The following is a 17,032-nucleotide window of genomic DNA, read 5'->3' on the forward strand; positions in this document are numbered from 1 at the left end:
TCCACTACGGCTCCCCTTTCTCTCTTTCCACTTTCACTATCACCTTCCGCCCTTCCCTTACGGCTGCGTTGAGGTGTCCAAAGAAAACAAGTGAGACAGTTACCGCGCCTTTCCCTTCCTATAAATGAATCCAGTGAAGCTGCCCCGCCGGGGTGGTGCAGTGGTAAGGCGCCCGACTACTGTGCCAGAGTACCCGGGTTCGAACTCGACCTTGGCGGCTGCGTTTCGATGGAGGCGAAACGAAGAGGCGTCCGTGTGCTGTGCGATTTCAGCGCACGTTAAAGATTCTCAGGTGGTCGAAATTACTCCGTAGCCCTCCCCTACGGCTCCTCTTTTTCTCTTTCCACTTTCACTCCCACCTTCCTCCCTTCCTTACGGCGCGGTTGAGGTGTCAACAGAAAACAAGTAAGGCAGTTATCGCACCTTTCGCTTCCTATAAACCAATTAGTAACTAATTCCAGGGAAGTTACTACGACGTCACGTGAATAAGGTCTATAGCCAGCTTAGCTGCGAGCTTTGAAGTTATAGATCCCTCAGAGGCCGCGCTATGGTGCCAGCATCTCCGATGGCGTACGGCGGCAGCGATAAGGTTGTTGCCCGGTCGGTCGGGGGTTCGCATTCGCGTGTGTGTACTGCGGGCAATTTGCCTTTACGTTGACCTTTTGAGCCGGGCATGTAGGTCAAACTGGCATCGAAGTGTATTCCTCAGGCTGTCATTTTGTGAAATGCATCACAATCTCCTCATGCGAATTATTATTATTATTATTATTATTATTATTATTATTATTATTATTATTATTATTATTATTATTATTATTATTATTATTATTCCTCTGTAGTAGCTCCACACAATAATAAGATTAATAATTTATTCAAAGGAAAGATAAGGCGCGGTATCTGTCACACGATCTGTGGACATCCGGCCCGCGCTGTAAGGGAAGGGATAAGGAGGGAGCGAAATTGGAAAGAGAGAAAGGGGAGCCGTAGTGGAGGGCTGCGTAGTAATTTCGACCACCCTGGGATCTTTAGCGAGCACTCAAATGGTGTCCCCTCTCCGAAAACAAAGGTGGTGAAGGGTGGCTGATTTGGTCCCGGTGGGGCTGGGACAGGTGGTTCACCGCCGTTCTCGGCTGTCTCGGCGGGGGCTAGCCAACCACTGAATTTTGATCTGTTGTAGGCCGTCATTTCACCCGCCTCCGCTTTGATTGTGGTGAACGACGGCTGTTGTTGCGGCGCACGTCTTTCTCCTCCGTTTCTTCTTTTTTCTTTCTTGTCTATTTTCTCTTCTGTCTGCACGAGACAGCGAAGGTGGCTCAGCTACAGAGCCAGTAGCAGACCCGTGTATTCAGCAACAAGAACAGCACTCGCCCCGCCGGGGTGGTGCAGTGGTAAGTCGCCCGATTACTGTGCCGGAGTACCCGGGCTCGAACCCGATGTAGGCGAACAAAGAGGTTTCCGTGTGCTGTGCGATGTCAGCGTACGTTAAAGATCCACAGGTAGTCGAAATTACTCCGTAGCCCTCCGCTACTAGTCCTCTTTCTCTCCCGCCTTCCTCCCTTCCCTTACGGCGCGGTTGGGGTGTCCACAGAATACAAGTGAGACAGTTACCGCGCCTTTCGCCCCGCCGGGGTGGTGCAGTGGTAAGAAGCCCGACTACTGTGCCGGAGTTACCGGGTTCGAAACCGACCGCGGCGGCTGCGTTTCGATGGAGGCGAAACGAAGTGGCGTCCGTGTGCTGTGCGATGTCAGCGCACGTTAAAGATCCCCAGGTGGTCGAAATTACTCCGTAGCCCTCCACTACGGCTCCTCTTTCTCTCTTTCCACTTTCATTCCCACCTTCCTTCCTTCCCTTACGGCGCGGTTCGGGTGTCCACAGAGCAAGTGTGACAGTTACTGCGCCTTTCCCTTCCTGTGAACCAATTTAACTTAACTTACCGCGCCTTTCCCTTCCTATAAATAAAACAGTCAAAACAGCACTCAAATCGCACAGCACATGGACGCCTCTTCGTTTTGCCTCCATCTAAACGCAACCGCCGGCGGTTGGGATCGAACCCGGGCACTCCGGCACACTAGTGTTTATTTTCGAGTGAATGTCAAATGTGAAGTTTCATGAATTCTGTGCCGGCTCAGTTATATACAAGTAATAATTTTAATAAAAATAATAAGCTGTGCTTCTAAAGCCAAACCGTGGGTGCAAAATAGTGAATCCACGACTGTATATTTAAACCAGTATGCGCGTGTGTAGTAGAGGGTACCACAGAGGAAGTGTGACAGACACTGCGCTTTTCCTTTCCTGCAAGCCGATTACTAATGCGAAATTAGGTTATGTATACAATAATATAACAATAATTAGTTATGGTGTAAGTAATCTAATATTCAAGGACGATAATAATTATTTATTAGGGTAAATACAATAAATAAAACAACTAAATATAGCGTTTTGAATAAATTAAGAACAAAATTATATCAAAATAAACACATTAAAAGTTAAGAAAACAAAAATAGTGCGGCGAGGCTAGCGCTTTCAAATTTACTCAATGAAGTTTCTGTAGTGTCACTTTTTTTTTTTTTCAAAAAACCAAACCTGTCCCATTTGCATTATTGGTTTGCCGACATTTATAAGCACGTCTCACACCGATAGTTGTTCACTTCAAACTTCCTTTATCTTCTTTGAAATTGCCACTGCCCACTCTGCGGTCGAAAATATTTTCTTCCTGGAGACTCTGAGACTTCGCCCCCCGAACGCAAGGCCGCAAGAAGTTTTTGAAGGAGTCAGTTACAGCCATCACAATCAACATATTTTGCGTTTACATCACCTTCCGTTTCCTCCCTGAGGAGTTTCAGTCTCTTGCCCGGTCGCTAGCCTCCCCTTCCTCCTCCGCGTTTGGCGGCAGGTGGGGCATCTTGTAAAAGCGATACAAAACGAGAGGTCGCGTCAGAATGAAAACGAGGGAACGAAATGGGCAAGGAGAAAACGCGCAGCGAGCGGCAGACACAATTAGTAGTGTACGCCCATCCTCACCCGTCAGTGAGCGAGTTGGACCAATGGATGTCTTTGCGATCTTGATGTCAGCCACGCGGCCAGACGGGCCAGCGGAGAGAACGGAGAAGCTGGTTTTCGAAGGAGAGTGTGGGAGAGCTTTGATTTGTATTTTTGCTGCTTTGCGATGCGCGTATCGCTGTAGCATTTCGCGCAATCTCCGGTATCTAATCAAAGCATTGAGCTCCTTTGCTTAAAGGGCCACCGTCTACCCTCCGGTCGAAAATATTTTCTTCCCCGGTAGCTGTGAGGCTTCGCCCCCAGAACGCAAGGCCGAAAAAAATGTTTTTGAATAGAGTAACTAATAACGCAGTTACAGTCCCCGCAATCACCCGATTCTATCGTGTTTCTCTCCTCATGTTCCCTTGTAAAATGTTTTCACTCTCCTGCCTGGTCGTCTAGCCTCGGCAAGCCAAATTTCCCTTCCTCGTCCACGTTTAGTTGGAAATGGGGCGTGGGAATCTGCGTGCGCGAAAACGAAACGGGTGAGGGAGCGCGCGGCGTTGCATTTATTGCATTCAGTCGGGCCGTGGCGAGGGAAAAGCACGCAGTGAGCTGCACTTACAATTAGTCGTTTACGCCCATCCTTAACCGCAGTCAGCGAGACTGGCCAGTGGATGTTTGTCCCTACTCCGACGCCAGCCCAGCGGTTCGTGGAGAACGGGGAAGCTGGTTTCCCGAAGGGGAGGATGAGGGAGCTTTGATTATTATTTTTGCTGCTTTGCGGCGCGCGTATCGCTGTAGCATTTTGCACGCGCTAACTCTGGTACCTGATCGAAGCATTGGGATTCTCTGCTTAAGAAGTCATACCCTGGACAGCTGACCTTTAAAAGGCCATGCCCTGGACAGTGGCCCTATAGTGCATATCGGAAATACCTCCATCGAAACAGAGTAACGTCCGTGTGCTGTGCGATATCAGTATGCATTAAACAAATCTATTGGTCCAAATTTCTGGAGTCCTTCACTACGGTGTCTCTCATTGCCTGAGTCGCTTTGGGACTTTAATCCCTACAAAACAATGCCAAATGCTCGATGTTTCAAGGTCTTATCGTGGAATACAGAAAATAGGAGCTTTAGGTGACCACCAGAAAGCGAGGCTATTTGTTAGCTTGATGTTCCACAAAACTTCATTTAGATTCGCCTCGGTGTTGGGTTACGGTTTGTGGTTTACACCGTGAAACGAGGCACTTGCATGCGTCGCCGCGCTGGCTCAGACCTTCATTCGACACCTCTGTGGGTGACGACGCACCGCGCCCTCATCGCAAGTGGGGAATTCCCACTTGCTATGGGACTAGCTGTTATGGACATTAAGGGCTCAATTAAGATTACGGGCTCCGTTCGTGGTAGGAACTCGAGCACGACCGCTGAGGAGACCGCCATAGCGGTAGCACTCGCCTTCATAGACCACATAGACACACGTGACAAATTTATACTCCAGTCCGACATATACCATAATCACAGATTCACAAGCTGCGTGACGCGCCTTCGCTAAAAATACATTATCTTTGTTGGTTGCATGCGTGCTCTAACATATACACTATGATAGCTTTCCCATTGTTAAAATCGTTAGGACTCCTGGTCACTCCTCCCTTCCTGGCAACGTGAGTGCGCACGCGCTTGCCCGAGCAGCAACCTTCCGGGTGCTGTCGACAGAAGCGGGGGAGGAAATAGACAGAGATGACACCAGCACAGTTATAGAGTCTTACACCCACATTACTCAATATTACCGTACACAAAGAACACTGCGACCGCCGCACCCAAGGCCGAAACTGTGGCATGGCGAGAACTGCAGACTCACATGTATACGAATATGTACCACAAACATTTGTTCTTCCCAACTCGCTACTCATAAAAATGCCCCGCTTGCCAACAACACCGACTTACACTATATCATTCTGTTTGGGCTTGCCTAAAACCACCCAGCGGCATTCCACCTACAACTCATCCCAACCTCTCCTCTTGGGAAGATGCCTTGTCCCGCACGGAGCTGACCGAACAACGCCGGCTAATCGAGCGGGCCGAGAAGATTGCAGTAGCCAATGAACTTATGTACTGCATTCATTTACTCCTTTTTGAGACGGTTTCATCAGAACCAACTCAGAAGACCAGCGACAGCTGTTCTGGCGGGCCTGCAGGATTGAGGCGGCACATGGAGCCCTGGACTGAGGGCTCCACTCAGGAAAATAAGGCAATATAGAATAAAAGTTTTTCCTCCTCCTCCTCCTCCTCCTCCTCCTCCTCCTCCTCCTCCTCCTCCTCCCCAGAAAGTACGCCCCGATGCAACTGGCTCAAGCAGCCTGAATTGCCGCTCATAATAACCGCCTTCGGGACGAAGTGGTATGAATGGAGCTGGCGCAGCGGCCCGCTGTGGGCAACAGGCTATCGTAATAAGACGCTGGCATTTTGGGAATGCGAATTTGCTGGAGTGAGACGCCTGTGTCGACCTTACAAGACGATCTGCCCTGAGAGGACACCGACGGGAGCGAACAGGAGGCAGCGAAGCGTTGATTACAACATTCGGCGGCAGAAAGTTCAACCCAATGTTCAACACCACAGACGCACAAAGTACAGCAGCGTTTTCAACAGCAGAAAAAGAGATTGTCTTAACTAGGCTTTCACGTTCACATTTTCAAACATAATACTTTTTTAAAGGACCTTCGCCGCCATTTTGGATTTACTTCTACCCTTGCCTGTATTGTTAGACATTTTTATATTAGTGTGCCCTAAATTCCTGCGCGAGGTCAACTATTCGTGACGTTACCATTCTGCCGACAAATCATTATTTCAAAGATTAAGCTCTTGTAAATGCCGAGCAACTGCTTATATTTGTTAATTAGAAAAACTCCTTCCCTTTTTTTTTTTTACGGCTTGGTTGCAGTATCCACCAATAACTGTGACACACTGCGTTTTCATTCCTGAGAACCAATTCAAAAATAAAGTGTGCGCGTCCGCTCAATACTGAAAAATATACTGCGCCTTTTGTTTTCTTTAAAGCAACGTAAAATGAGGTGCAGCTCGCCACCGAGATATTCGATATTTTGCCTTCTTTCCTCAAACCTAACTTAAACATAAAAAAACACGGAATGAAAAGACGGCGCTGATGATTGTGTCGCGTCTACTCCAAAGGCGAAGGTTGTGCGTCCCCCAAATTTAAACAATCAAACTATGTACAACCTTTCTCAACCATGCTTAACGGAGTTCTTACCTGCATTACAATCTTCAAACCATGATTAAATCTCCACTGTTGTGCTTAGAACGCCTCCAATAGTGGCGGCGGCTTTCCGTAGGAAGGACCTATTTACCTCATCAAAAAATAGAATGTGGCATTCCAGTCAGTGCTTGATAAATGATTATGCTCGCCCTTTTGATCGACGTACTGAAATCGTTACTCAAAATAGGGATATCTTAAGCAGATGACAGTAACGTCATTGCATCCAGGGCGCTAATTTGTTTGATAATGTCTGAGTAAATGGAAGATTGAAGTTGTGGCAGTGTGAACAGTGATTAGGGTGTTCGACTGCTTAACCCAATGATGCGGGATCGAATCCCGGGAACTGCGGCAGCTTTTGGTTTTAGGCAGGAAGTTGCCCGTGCTTGTGCGATGTCAGTGCATATTACAGAATACAGGCGGTCGAATTTACCGGAGCCCTCCACCACGGCGTCTGTCGTAACCTGAGTCGCTCTCCTGAATTCTCTTATCTGAGTGTACGCTTCAAAAAAAAAAAAAAAGAAAGTTAGCTAGTGACCCACAGCTAAGTGCAAGTTTTACGCGAGAAATCCAAAAAGTCTTTTGCAATAAATAATCTCAAGTCTACCCGGTTTGAAAAGCCTAATCAAGCCCTGTTAGACTTCAGAAGGTGTATTAGTGCCATTGTACGTTCTGACAGCTATTGGCTGCTGTAGTGCAGCCTTACATAAGCCTAGGCTTAGCTAGGCTTATTGCTCTCGACTAAGCCTCACACGCTCATCTATAGACGTAAGAAGACATAATTACAGCAATGTTTGTCCAGGCACGTTAAGACTGCGTTTCATAACGTGCGCATCAGAAATAAATAGGCCGAATTGCCTTTGTCCTTGACCTTGGTCATGATACTCAAAGTAACTATAGTCATTCATAGCAGGTCATAGTACATAGTTGGTTGTTACTATAGCAGCACTCGGTCAGGTGGACCAGACAGTCAGCGAAAATAGATCGGGCTAGCATAGAAGTGCTTTACTGAAATGTTTAAAGACTCTTCTTTCCGAAAAAGTTTAGTGATTAGTGGGCCGAGGCTGACTGCTCGGTATCCGTGCTATCACCGGTAGTCATTTAACTAAAAGGAGTATGGAAGCCATGCACGCTGCCTGGACACACCGCTGCTTAGTATGCGCGGCCTCTTCGATGGCTCCGCACGCGCTGAGCATCGAGTTAGAGCTATGATCAAACTTGCATGTGGAAAAGATAGGACGGCTGCGGCAAGGGCAATATGCTTTAGTGATTGTAAGGGGAGTTCGCTCTATATCAGTCTTCCTCCGCCAGTAAAAATGCTGCAGGATAACCAGGCATCAGAGCCGACTGCTCCCACAGAGGCCTGCGTGAATCCAACCGGAGCATCGCGGCAATGGTGCATCCGGTATTCAGCAAAAAATAATAAACCAGTACCGAGTATGATAGGAGTTATCGCCAAAGAATCCCTATTGGCTTTGCTGTTCGGTGCCTGAAAAAATATCACAGCAATCACAAATTTTAGGGTACTGTGCATCACAAGAATATTTTTGTTTTAATTGATGATAAGATATGGTCCAGTCACTAGGTGCGGTGAAGTAGCTAAAACGAACCCCAAGTGCAGATTCCTACACTCTCTGCCGCTGTCTTGTATTTTTAAATGCTCGCCTGTTCAATGTCTCGCTAGCGGTTTGCCAACGTTGGTTCACTTTTGGCAGTAGAGTAACAGGAATAATTTTTTTGAGACTGCACTGTTTTCCAACAAACTGCCATAATTCATTTCCCGAAAATATTGTTTACTTGCACGTGCTCAAAGACGAAACATCAGGCAAAAACATACACACTGACTCAACTTGCTTGTTACTGGCTCCAATGGCCTTGGAGAGTGCTTGAGCAAGACAAAATATTGCAAGCCAGACAGCTGCGCTACCAACAGCCGCATTTGTATTGTCACGCAATCTATCCTTCCAATAATAGGCAAGTGGAGCAGACATTACTCCGATAACCTAGCTTGTCTTGAACATCATAGCTGAACACGTAGCCGCTATAAGTGATCGCCAGACATCATTATCTATCTGTGGGTTGCATAATAACTTTCGCCGTCACTAGGTATAATCAGTACGACGAAAACTATAAAGTGTGTGCCATTTATTATTAAAACAACCGATTGTTCTTATCATCTAACACCCTCATTTTGACGATCTTCACAAACAGCACCAACAGCAAGAAGAAATCTTCCAAGCCTTGTTGTTTCCGTAAAACCAGTATGCTTGCGTTGCTCAACTCCTAAATTCAGACTGGCCCTCGAGGTGAAATTTCAAGTCACCGTTTCCGACTAACTTCATTTTGCTAAATGCGGCCACATTTTGTTTATCTATCGACAAATACGTCTGAAGTGGATGTCGCGAAGTAGGTATTAAGGGCGAGCTCAAAGTTGGAGAACTACGCTCGAGGCTAATTAAGGTCGTAAAGTAGATAGCCACTGAATCCTCACCTGCACGGCTGCCACTGAAGAGGCGACTCATCGACATGTAGGGCATTCCTCACATCTTGCCGGTTGAGATAAAAGGTCACGGCTGTGGTGTCTAAGCAAGGCGGACTCCATTTGATATCCTACGCGAAAAAGCGTAAACGCCTTTCATTAGACGTTACAAGAATATTTATGTTTTTTGTTGACACTGTTTAAAATTTAATTGATATTGAGCAATAGCAAAGGTTCCCCCTCCACCCCTCTTTTCCTCTTTCCCCCTCCCCCTCCCCCTTCCCCTCTTTCCCCTCTTTAATCCCTCAGTTACCATTATGGGAATTTGCCTGTCATACATAAGCGGTGTTCACAAGATGATCGTGGAAGACAGGTGGGCTAGTTGGTGTGTATTCACAAGATGGAAGCATGTGCGCGTGCGGATGTTTGTCTGTGCGGCCTACCGATACGTAATTGGAGCTGATTTTGTTTTGCTCTACGGGTCTTCGACGTGTCAAACTCAGTATGCAATATATTCAAAAACGTAATGTAACAATCAAAATAAGAAAAAACTCGCCTCTTCAACGTTATTACTTATTGTTAAAAATTGACTGGGCGCAAAATTTTTCACCTTTTTACAGGGCACAGGTACAGCTATGCCGTATCAGGTTTTACCTAATTATTCCGTGCAGTACTTGGCACAACGCACCGACTGTTGTAAACACAACAATACACTCCAAAGTATGGCAATGTCAAAGGAATCTAGGGATAGATCTAATCCCTGGTAAAAAACCAAACCAGTCAGAGAAAGAGTTGCTCCATCAAGACGACCGGGTGTTGAGGCTGTTAGACAGGGTGCTAGGCTCGCCAAAATCCTAGAAGGTACTACCACATCTACCACATGTCTACATTGCATACATAGTTCCCCCTATATCCTTGTGCACCCCTCTTGTGGCGGCGGCTATCACCTTTGCAGAAGCAACGCGGAGACACTTACCAAATCGCTTAAACCCAGGCTTCTAAGGAGAGACTCCCGTGAGTTGTGGTACATGACACTGTTGACGGCGTCACTTCCATTTTTTGGTAATTCACATTTCGAGTAAAGGTTGAAAATGTTTAATCCTTGGTTTGCAACAATCTCGGAGGCTTCCTTCACCTGCATAAAGAATAACTGCAACCTGAGTAGCGTCTAGAAGACAAACGGTAGTAAAACGTGGTGCTGTGTTAGATGGTGATTCGTTATTTGAATTAAGGGTGGCGCTTGATCAGAATGACCACTTGGTAGTGAAAGGCACGACAACGATAAAGGTAATATTTTTCCTTTTGCCCTGTCCTCCTTCCCCCGCGGTCATTTCTGTTAAATGCCATCCGCAATTAGGAACTAAAACCTAGAAACCCAAAATATATCCGAAATCATTTTACGTACGGGCTTAGCAATCAATTAAGCTTCGCTACATAAGCACGGATGCAATACAGAGTGGGAGTGGATTAGTGTGAATTCTCTCAGCTTCAAGCAATGAACCTAGAGCGAATCACTGTTATCATAAATTTTTTGAACGAGTGGAATCTATAAAGTAATCACTAAGCAAAAAGCAGCCGCTTATCACCTCGCCCACAAGCCATCGTAAAATCTGATCATAATAAGTTTATAGATTTGAAGTTGCTCTGTTATCATTCCGTAATGAAATTAAAGCGCACCATGTACAAAAAAAAAGACAATACTTTCAAGAATGCGCAAATGAGAACAAATTTTATAAGAACACCAAGACAAGTGTGGTTTGTGAGCCAGGGAGTGTATAGCAAGTGCCTGGACAAAGTTGCCAACTGGCGCATGTACATTTAAGGACGCTAAGAATGCCTGCAAAATGACAAGGACGTGATATCTGAAGAAATGGTAATTTCGCGAGCATTATGGTGTCGCAGCGCTGGCACACAAGAACAAAAGGATCAGGGATACACACACCTGCGCTTGTGTCCACGCAGTCGTGTGTGTCCCTTGTCTTTTTGTCCGTGTCTGCCAGCGCTGCAACACCATAATGCTTGACAGCCACCACCAACTAGCCCAGCAGCATACCCTGTGCAATTTCTCGGTAGACGATATGGACGATGTTTGAAATGGCTCTCAACGTGCAGTAGCTACCACCTATTTAGGCAATTTCCGTCAATAGAGACAGATTTACACCCAAATATCTTCCATTGGTATGTGAGCCTGTATGAAAACGTAAACCTGCTCTTAAATGTCACGCTTGTGTGTTTAATGTGCAGCATATGTTTTTCTTCCTTGTCGCCGAGGTTAGTTTGAGCCAGTTTCGGGTATGTGAAGCACTGGGTTGTAACTCTGTCTTGTATTATTTTACGTTGATGCTCGTTTTTTCAGCCAAGCTAAACGCTCTAGTTGAATATCTGTTAAATAAGCTGTCAAATTTGGCTGAATTAGTTCTGCTTAATACGCGTACTCACAATCATGTTTCTTTTTGGCGCTTTTCAAAATAACACGCATTTATTAGCATGAAAGCGCTCATACGAACACCCGAGCTGGACAATTATATTTTCTGCTGCCTTACTTCTGATTGGCCCCTCAGATATTGACGTTATAGGCCGCGTGTCATGTGTGGGTAATTCAAACAGTTTAACATACGAACATTGACTTTGGACTTCACAATTCTTAATGCGAAAAGGCTACTCCACATCATTAATCACAACCAAAACTCTTATGCCTTGCATCTGCCTAACTCTACAAAAAATAAAGGCCTGACCACATGGCAGCGTTTCTTCGGCGTAGCGCCAGCGTCTCGTTATGAGCGTCGTCGCTCGGCGCGTGCCGAAAAGGGTCACCAAACACATGACGGGGTACGACCTGGCGTCTGCAAGCTACGATGTCGAGAAATCATCGAAATTCGAACAACTGTCCTCCGTCCATGGCGAAAATCGGACATTTCAGCGACGACGGGAACTTACTGGACGGGAACTTACTGGGGAGGGTGGGGGAGGCAAGGGGAACGAAGGCGCCCCCCATGCGCCTACAAAAGAAGAACTCTTGCTTTCGCGGAAACGAGCTGCACCTGTTGCGGTGGGTGCTGCAGCTGCCCATGCATGGCTTGTCATTTTTCCCCGCCTGCGAATCATTGCTGGCGTCGACGCAGAGATCTGACACCGCCAGATACCTGGTCTTTCAACTTCGCCTAGCTTCAAAGGCCAGAATTGCGCCTCCGGCAACGCCGATAGCCGGGACGCTGACGCGGCCGAAGAAACGCTGCCATGTGGTTCAGCCTTGCATCGGAGCGGTGCGAGAAAAAAATAAATTTCTTGTGCGAAGCGACTAGGAAACGTCGTAGATGTGAGCGCATTTTTTATTGCAGGTTTAGCAAAAACATATAGCACTCATAAAACTGTCTCAGCGCACTCGTCTCTCATAGACTGAGCGTCACTTAAAGATGTTTGAAGTTTGCAAGGTCGTAGACAGGTGAGAGCCCCTTTGGCGTATTCCTTTGGCTTTGAAACAATTTTCTCATAAATATGCATACTCGAGTGGAGCGAACATATAATTCCCCGTGCGCAGCAGCCAGGCGCGTTTTCCGTACGCTATCCAGTCCCAGAGGAATAACCATCCAGGCAATCCTCCTTCAGCACATGATAACTGCGATTACCGAATGGTGCAGCTTTTCGTAGTGAATGCTGCAGAATATTTCAGGGTAATATTGCGTCATGTCAAGGCTATCGCCGCAGCCGATCAACCAAAGTATTATACTGCAACACATTATCACGACATGCATATTGCTCGTCTTCTGTATCAACTTCCACATTCATCCAAAAGCTTTAGCGTGACCAGCTTGGTTTATCTACGTTAATACCATGCCATTTCTAGCTTTTTGACTTCTTCAAACGAAGTGAACACGCGCATAAAACAAGGCGAGCAGATAGTTATGGGCTCTAGTATACAGAACAAACAGTTCGTTGTGTAACTGCTCGTTCTCTTTCCGCATCCCTAAATCGCAGTCACATCCTATATCTACCTCTTTTATACTTCTTTTTATGCGAACCTACTGCTAAACGCAGAAAACAAGGTAAAGAAAACAAAGTGGAGTTAAAAATCACCCACTTACAGCACTCTTACAAGAAGAGGTCGTTGAATCAACAAAGTTACAAGTGTTTCGTGTGATAACACGGGTGCAGCAGTTGGTGGTCAGCTTCTTCCACAGACTGCGAAACAACGCCCAAGGAGAACAAATATGAAATGAAGGATTGTCCAGATCCTCCATTAATCGAAGGAGTAAATCTGCGCGAAAAACGGGACTGAAGAAACACACAGGTCCGTTTTCGCGCAGTTTTTCTCGTTCACTTAATATGAACCAACTAGCCCACCTGAGTCTTACTCTATTAATGTACATCTTTCTATCCTTCGCATTAAAGATGTAACCGTCAAATAATGAGTCTCTTTTCCTACTTCTCTATAAGTTTCTGTGGATGCGAGGCATAATACGCCAACGTTTGATGAGACCGCTTAGCTCCTTCATTCGGTTTGAGTATTTTATATCAAATTCTGCATAAAAGCCATCTTTTGTCTGCTGCATATATTATCATCGTAGCCACCCTTCCTGGTCGCTGACTGACGCTGTTCGTTAATGCTTTGCCCTCTTTCTTCATACCTATTGCAGCTTTTGTACTGGCATTGTTTCTCGTTCGTCGTTCAAAATTTGTTCTTCTGATATTTCCTGCAATGAAGCATCCGTAACTTGACTGAAGATGAAGCGCACAGGAAGACGCACACAAGAGAAGAAGACACAGGACACGCGCTAACTCTCATCTGATTTATTTGCAGCAATGACAGCAAATATATGCTGAAAAGGGGTCATGCGCAGTACATAACAATAACATAAAGACCGAGTCACTGGCTGACATTAAGATTCTGGACAGAGGCCGTGATAAGACAGCGCGTGAGCTCTTAGAGGCATTCCATATCGGGAAAAGGGGAGATAGGTGTGTCAGCGATACGTCGGTGCGGCACTGGAAGGCAGAGATCAGTTTTCTTGATCGTGTTTTGTGATATTCCTTGATCATGTTTTGTAATATTCCTTATTGTGACTCTGTCTTTATGTTATTGTTATGTACTGCGCATGACCCCTTTTCAGCATATATTTGCTGTCATTGCTGCAAATAAACCAGATGAGAGTTAGCGCGTGTCCTGTGTCTTCTTCTCTTGTGTGTGTCTTCCTGTACGCTTCATCTTCAGTCAAGTTGCAATGCACCATCTAGCCCAACTTCAAGTTTTCTTAAGCATCCGTATTTAACTACTATTTTTGCATTTTCAGATTCATCAGTGTCACATTTTTAGAGCTGGTTTCGTCTCACAACTCCTCTTAGAAATGGGTACAGTGAACAATTGGCTGCCTTCTCACTGCTCACATATCGTTGTACAAACAGCAGGTTTTGTCCTTACTGTACCAAATAAGAATAGCGTGGATTCACCGTGAATTATATGCGAATAGTGCCTCTTTTTAGGAAATCAAAAATGGGTATGAAGATGTTAGAACCGAATGAACTATTTCTGCAAATTCTAGCTGCAAGAATAGTGCATCTTCTTTAAGAAATAAAAAATGCGTACAAAAGTGTTAGAACCGAACGAACTATTTATGCTGATGCTGCACGAATATTGCTTCTTTTTTAAGAAATAAAAAGTGAGTATAAAAGTGTTAGAATCGATTCAACTATGTCTCCTAATGCTAGCGACTTTTGCGAATATTGACCAAAGACAGTATTCGTGCCAAACACAAGCGTAAGCGGGGGCACCGCGGTATGGTGGCAAAGCGTATGCGTAGTTAGCCGTTTAGTTCTTACAAGATCACAAATTTCATATTCTCTTGAAAGTTCGTTACGTGCATGTTATTTATATCACCACAAAGCTGCATCAATATGGAGATTTCAGGTTGCTTTTTATGGTGGAGTGAATAACTAGAGCTGCACGTCTCGACATGAGACAAGTGTCGCAGTCATGGCCACCGTGGGAGAGCATCGGGGCAGGGCTTGTTGAGCTTTATCAAGCCCGGCCGTGTCGTAGAGTGTTAGGGGTCATGTATGAGCAATATAAAATCCGTGAGACGCTTAGACCGCGTCGCTGTGAATCACCTTTCTTCCGCGATATAACAAGTGACATCGGTGTGGACCCGGTTTTCGAACAGTCTTCATTACGGGGGGCTTTATTCGATGTGTCAGATAATGCAAATATATTCGAAGCAATGTGAACATCTTAGATTCTTTCCGAGAAATTTTGAACATATGCGTTTTGAATGGTTCGAGCAATCCAAAAGTAGGGTATTCAATTCCATAGTCGACATTGTCGAGTATTTGAACACCGCTAATTCGAACCCTATTGATCGCACATTCAAAAACTGTACTACTAAATAAACTAACCAAACCACTCCTAATTTTGGCAATTGTGAGTGAAGTCACCTTGATATGAGCATGACGCGTAAGGGGCCTGAAGTTTCCCTGCCAGTTTCTAAAGCATTTCACCTTATTTGACTGCAATTTCCCCGTCCTTGAAAACGTGCTTTCGCAAAAAGTTCCTTGTGCCCTTCGTGCAGCAATGCATCAAATTGATGTCAAAAAGCCGGTGCGTATGCGCAGCCTCCCAAGACGAGCCTGAATTACTTTCTAAGCTAATGTTTCCTTTTTTTTTTTTTAATGAAGTTGCTCAGATATCAGTAGCACGGTTTCCTGAAGAAAGCGGCGCTTCGCTATCTCATAGATGACTGGGAACTAGAGATAAATATCAGTGGCAATACATCAACCTAGGATCAGATCTACTTGAATGAAAATGATGTATGTGACGTAGATATCAAGGTAGTGGAAAATATTTCCTCTTTCGAAAACTTTTTTTCCAAAGGACGTGAACAGAAATTTAACTGCTATTGAAATTGCGCCAAAATGTACCTAATTACCAAGACATGCAATTGTTTTAGATATGATATTAAGGTTTTCAACAGATGATGCTTTATCAGTCAGTGTTGAAGAGCTTAAATTTACATCGTGAACGGTAGTTCATAATCTTCACTCAAAAGACTGATGACTAATAGGCACTTGCATAAACCTCTTTCTATTTCATTCCTCGTAACTTTGAGCAAGTCATTGCATTTCATTTCCCCAATTCAAACTAATTTTCTAGATTGAGAGCACACTGGTGAACCAAAACAAAAGTGAGTTACCTGCGTCCAAAGAGGCCGTGGTAGTTACTGAAGAACATAAGAGAATTGGCCCTTGATCGCTCGTCCAATACTCCGTTATTGATGGCGTAGCCCTTCGCGAGAAAAAAGGAAGTACTTGAAACCATTGTTAAATGCAAACCAGTTTCATGTTGACAATGTCATATTCGATACTCTTTAGTCAATGTCAGTAAATGTTGAGAACGAAGACTGAAAGGTCAACCATCTTTTTTTTAATTCTGCCCTTCTTCTCACCAAGCACTCCTGTCAGTCTCGAAACGGGGCGTAAAAACCTTACACATCACATTTCATACATCTCAAACAGTTCGAGTTTTCTTTGAATTCGCTCGCGCTCAAAATTTTGTATAAATCAAAGGCACCTAGTGTTGTATAACGCAAAAGAGAAACGGCGAAAGACTTGAAGCTAAGTCTTGATGAGCGCACCAACAGCGCGCTACTAGCATGCGCCTTCACCACTTCATTTACCTTCGGGAATGAATTTAGTGCCAATGCCTATAACTTCAGTTTCAAAGTGTAAATATGTTATCCATTATCCCGAAATGGATGGTGTGCAGCACAAGCGCTGCAAACTAGATCAAGAACACCGCCACGTCGCCTGAGTGGTTCAGCAATAAATTCAGGCATACCGGGCAAGGGTTTACATTAATAAATCATAGCAAACCTGTAGTGCACATGTTGTTAACCTAGTAGCCGAGGGTTTTCATTTAATGAAATTTTATTGGACCTCTAGGACAACAAGCCCAGATATACCATGGCAACCGGACGCTTGGACACCTGAGTGAAAAGCTAGTCGGAACGTACGGACAACTTATCAGATAAAAGATCTGTATTTAGGCAAACCTATTTCGCGTGGCTGCATAATAAGGACTTATGCCTAAATGATGAGCACTTATTCTGGAAACGTCAATTTTGAACTTATAAATAACGACCACTCTCCAAGGACGCATACTCTTGAACATGACTGCCTCCGCATGTGCAAAACCATTTTAAAGGATTCGTGTGCAATGATACCATTAGTATCTTCGTAAGCGAGAGGGGGGAGGGCTCAAATAAAGCATTAAAAAAGAAATTTACTTCCAACGTTTGCTACACCTCGATGGTCCTGT

At 45.1% G+C, this 17,032-nt stretch overlaps 1 protein-coding gene across 1 annotated transcript in view; it reads right to left on the bottom strand.

Annotated features, from left to right (window-relative positions):
- LOC146181676 (lysosomal protective protein-like) overlaps nucleotides 1-17,032 on the bottom strand; it is an 80,382-nt gene that overhangs the window by 16,970 nt on the left and 46,380 nt on the right. Inside the window, exons 5-8 of the mRNA XM_084575530.1 lie at nucleotides 15,909-16,000; nucleotides 12,810-12,906; nucleotides 9,704-9,862; nucleotides 8,740-8,858 (exon numbers count right to left, since the gene is read on the bottom strand). Of these exons, the coding sequence (XP_084431656.1) occupies nucleotides 8,740-8,858; nucleotides 9,704-9,862; nucleotides 12,810-12,906; nucleotides 15,909-16,000 (467 nt within the window). The remainder of the gene's footprint in view (nucleotides 1-8,739; nucleotides 8,859-9,703; nucleotides 9,863-12,809; nucleotides 12,907-15,908; nucleotides 16,001-17,032) is intronic.

The sequence above is a fragment of the Amblyomma maculatum genome, chromosome 8 (assembly GCF_055883805.1).
Source record: "Amblyomma maculatum isolate TAMU_Amacu chromosome 8, ASM5588380v1, whole genome shotgun sequence".
In the NCBI taxonomy this organism is placed as follows: Eukaryota; Metazoa; Arthropoda; class Arachnida; order Ixodida; family Ixodidae; genus Amblyomma; species Amblyomma maculatum.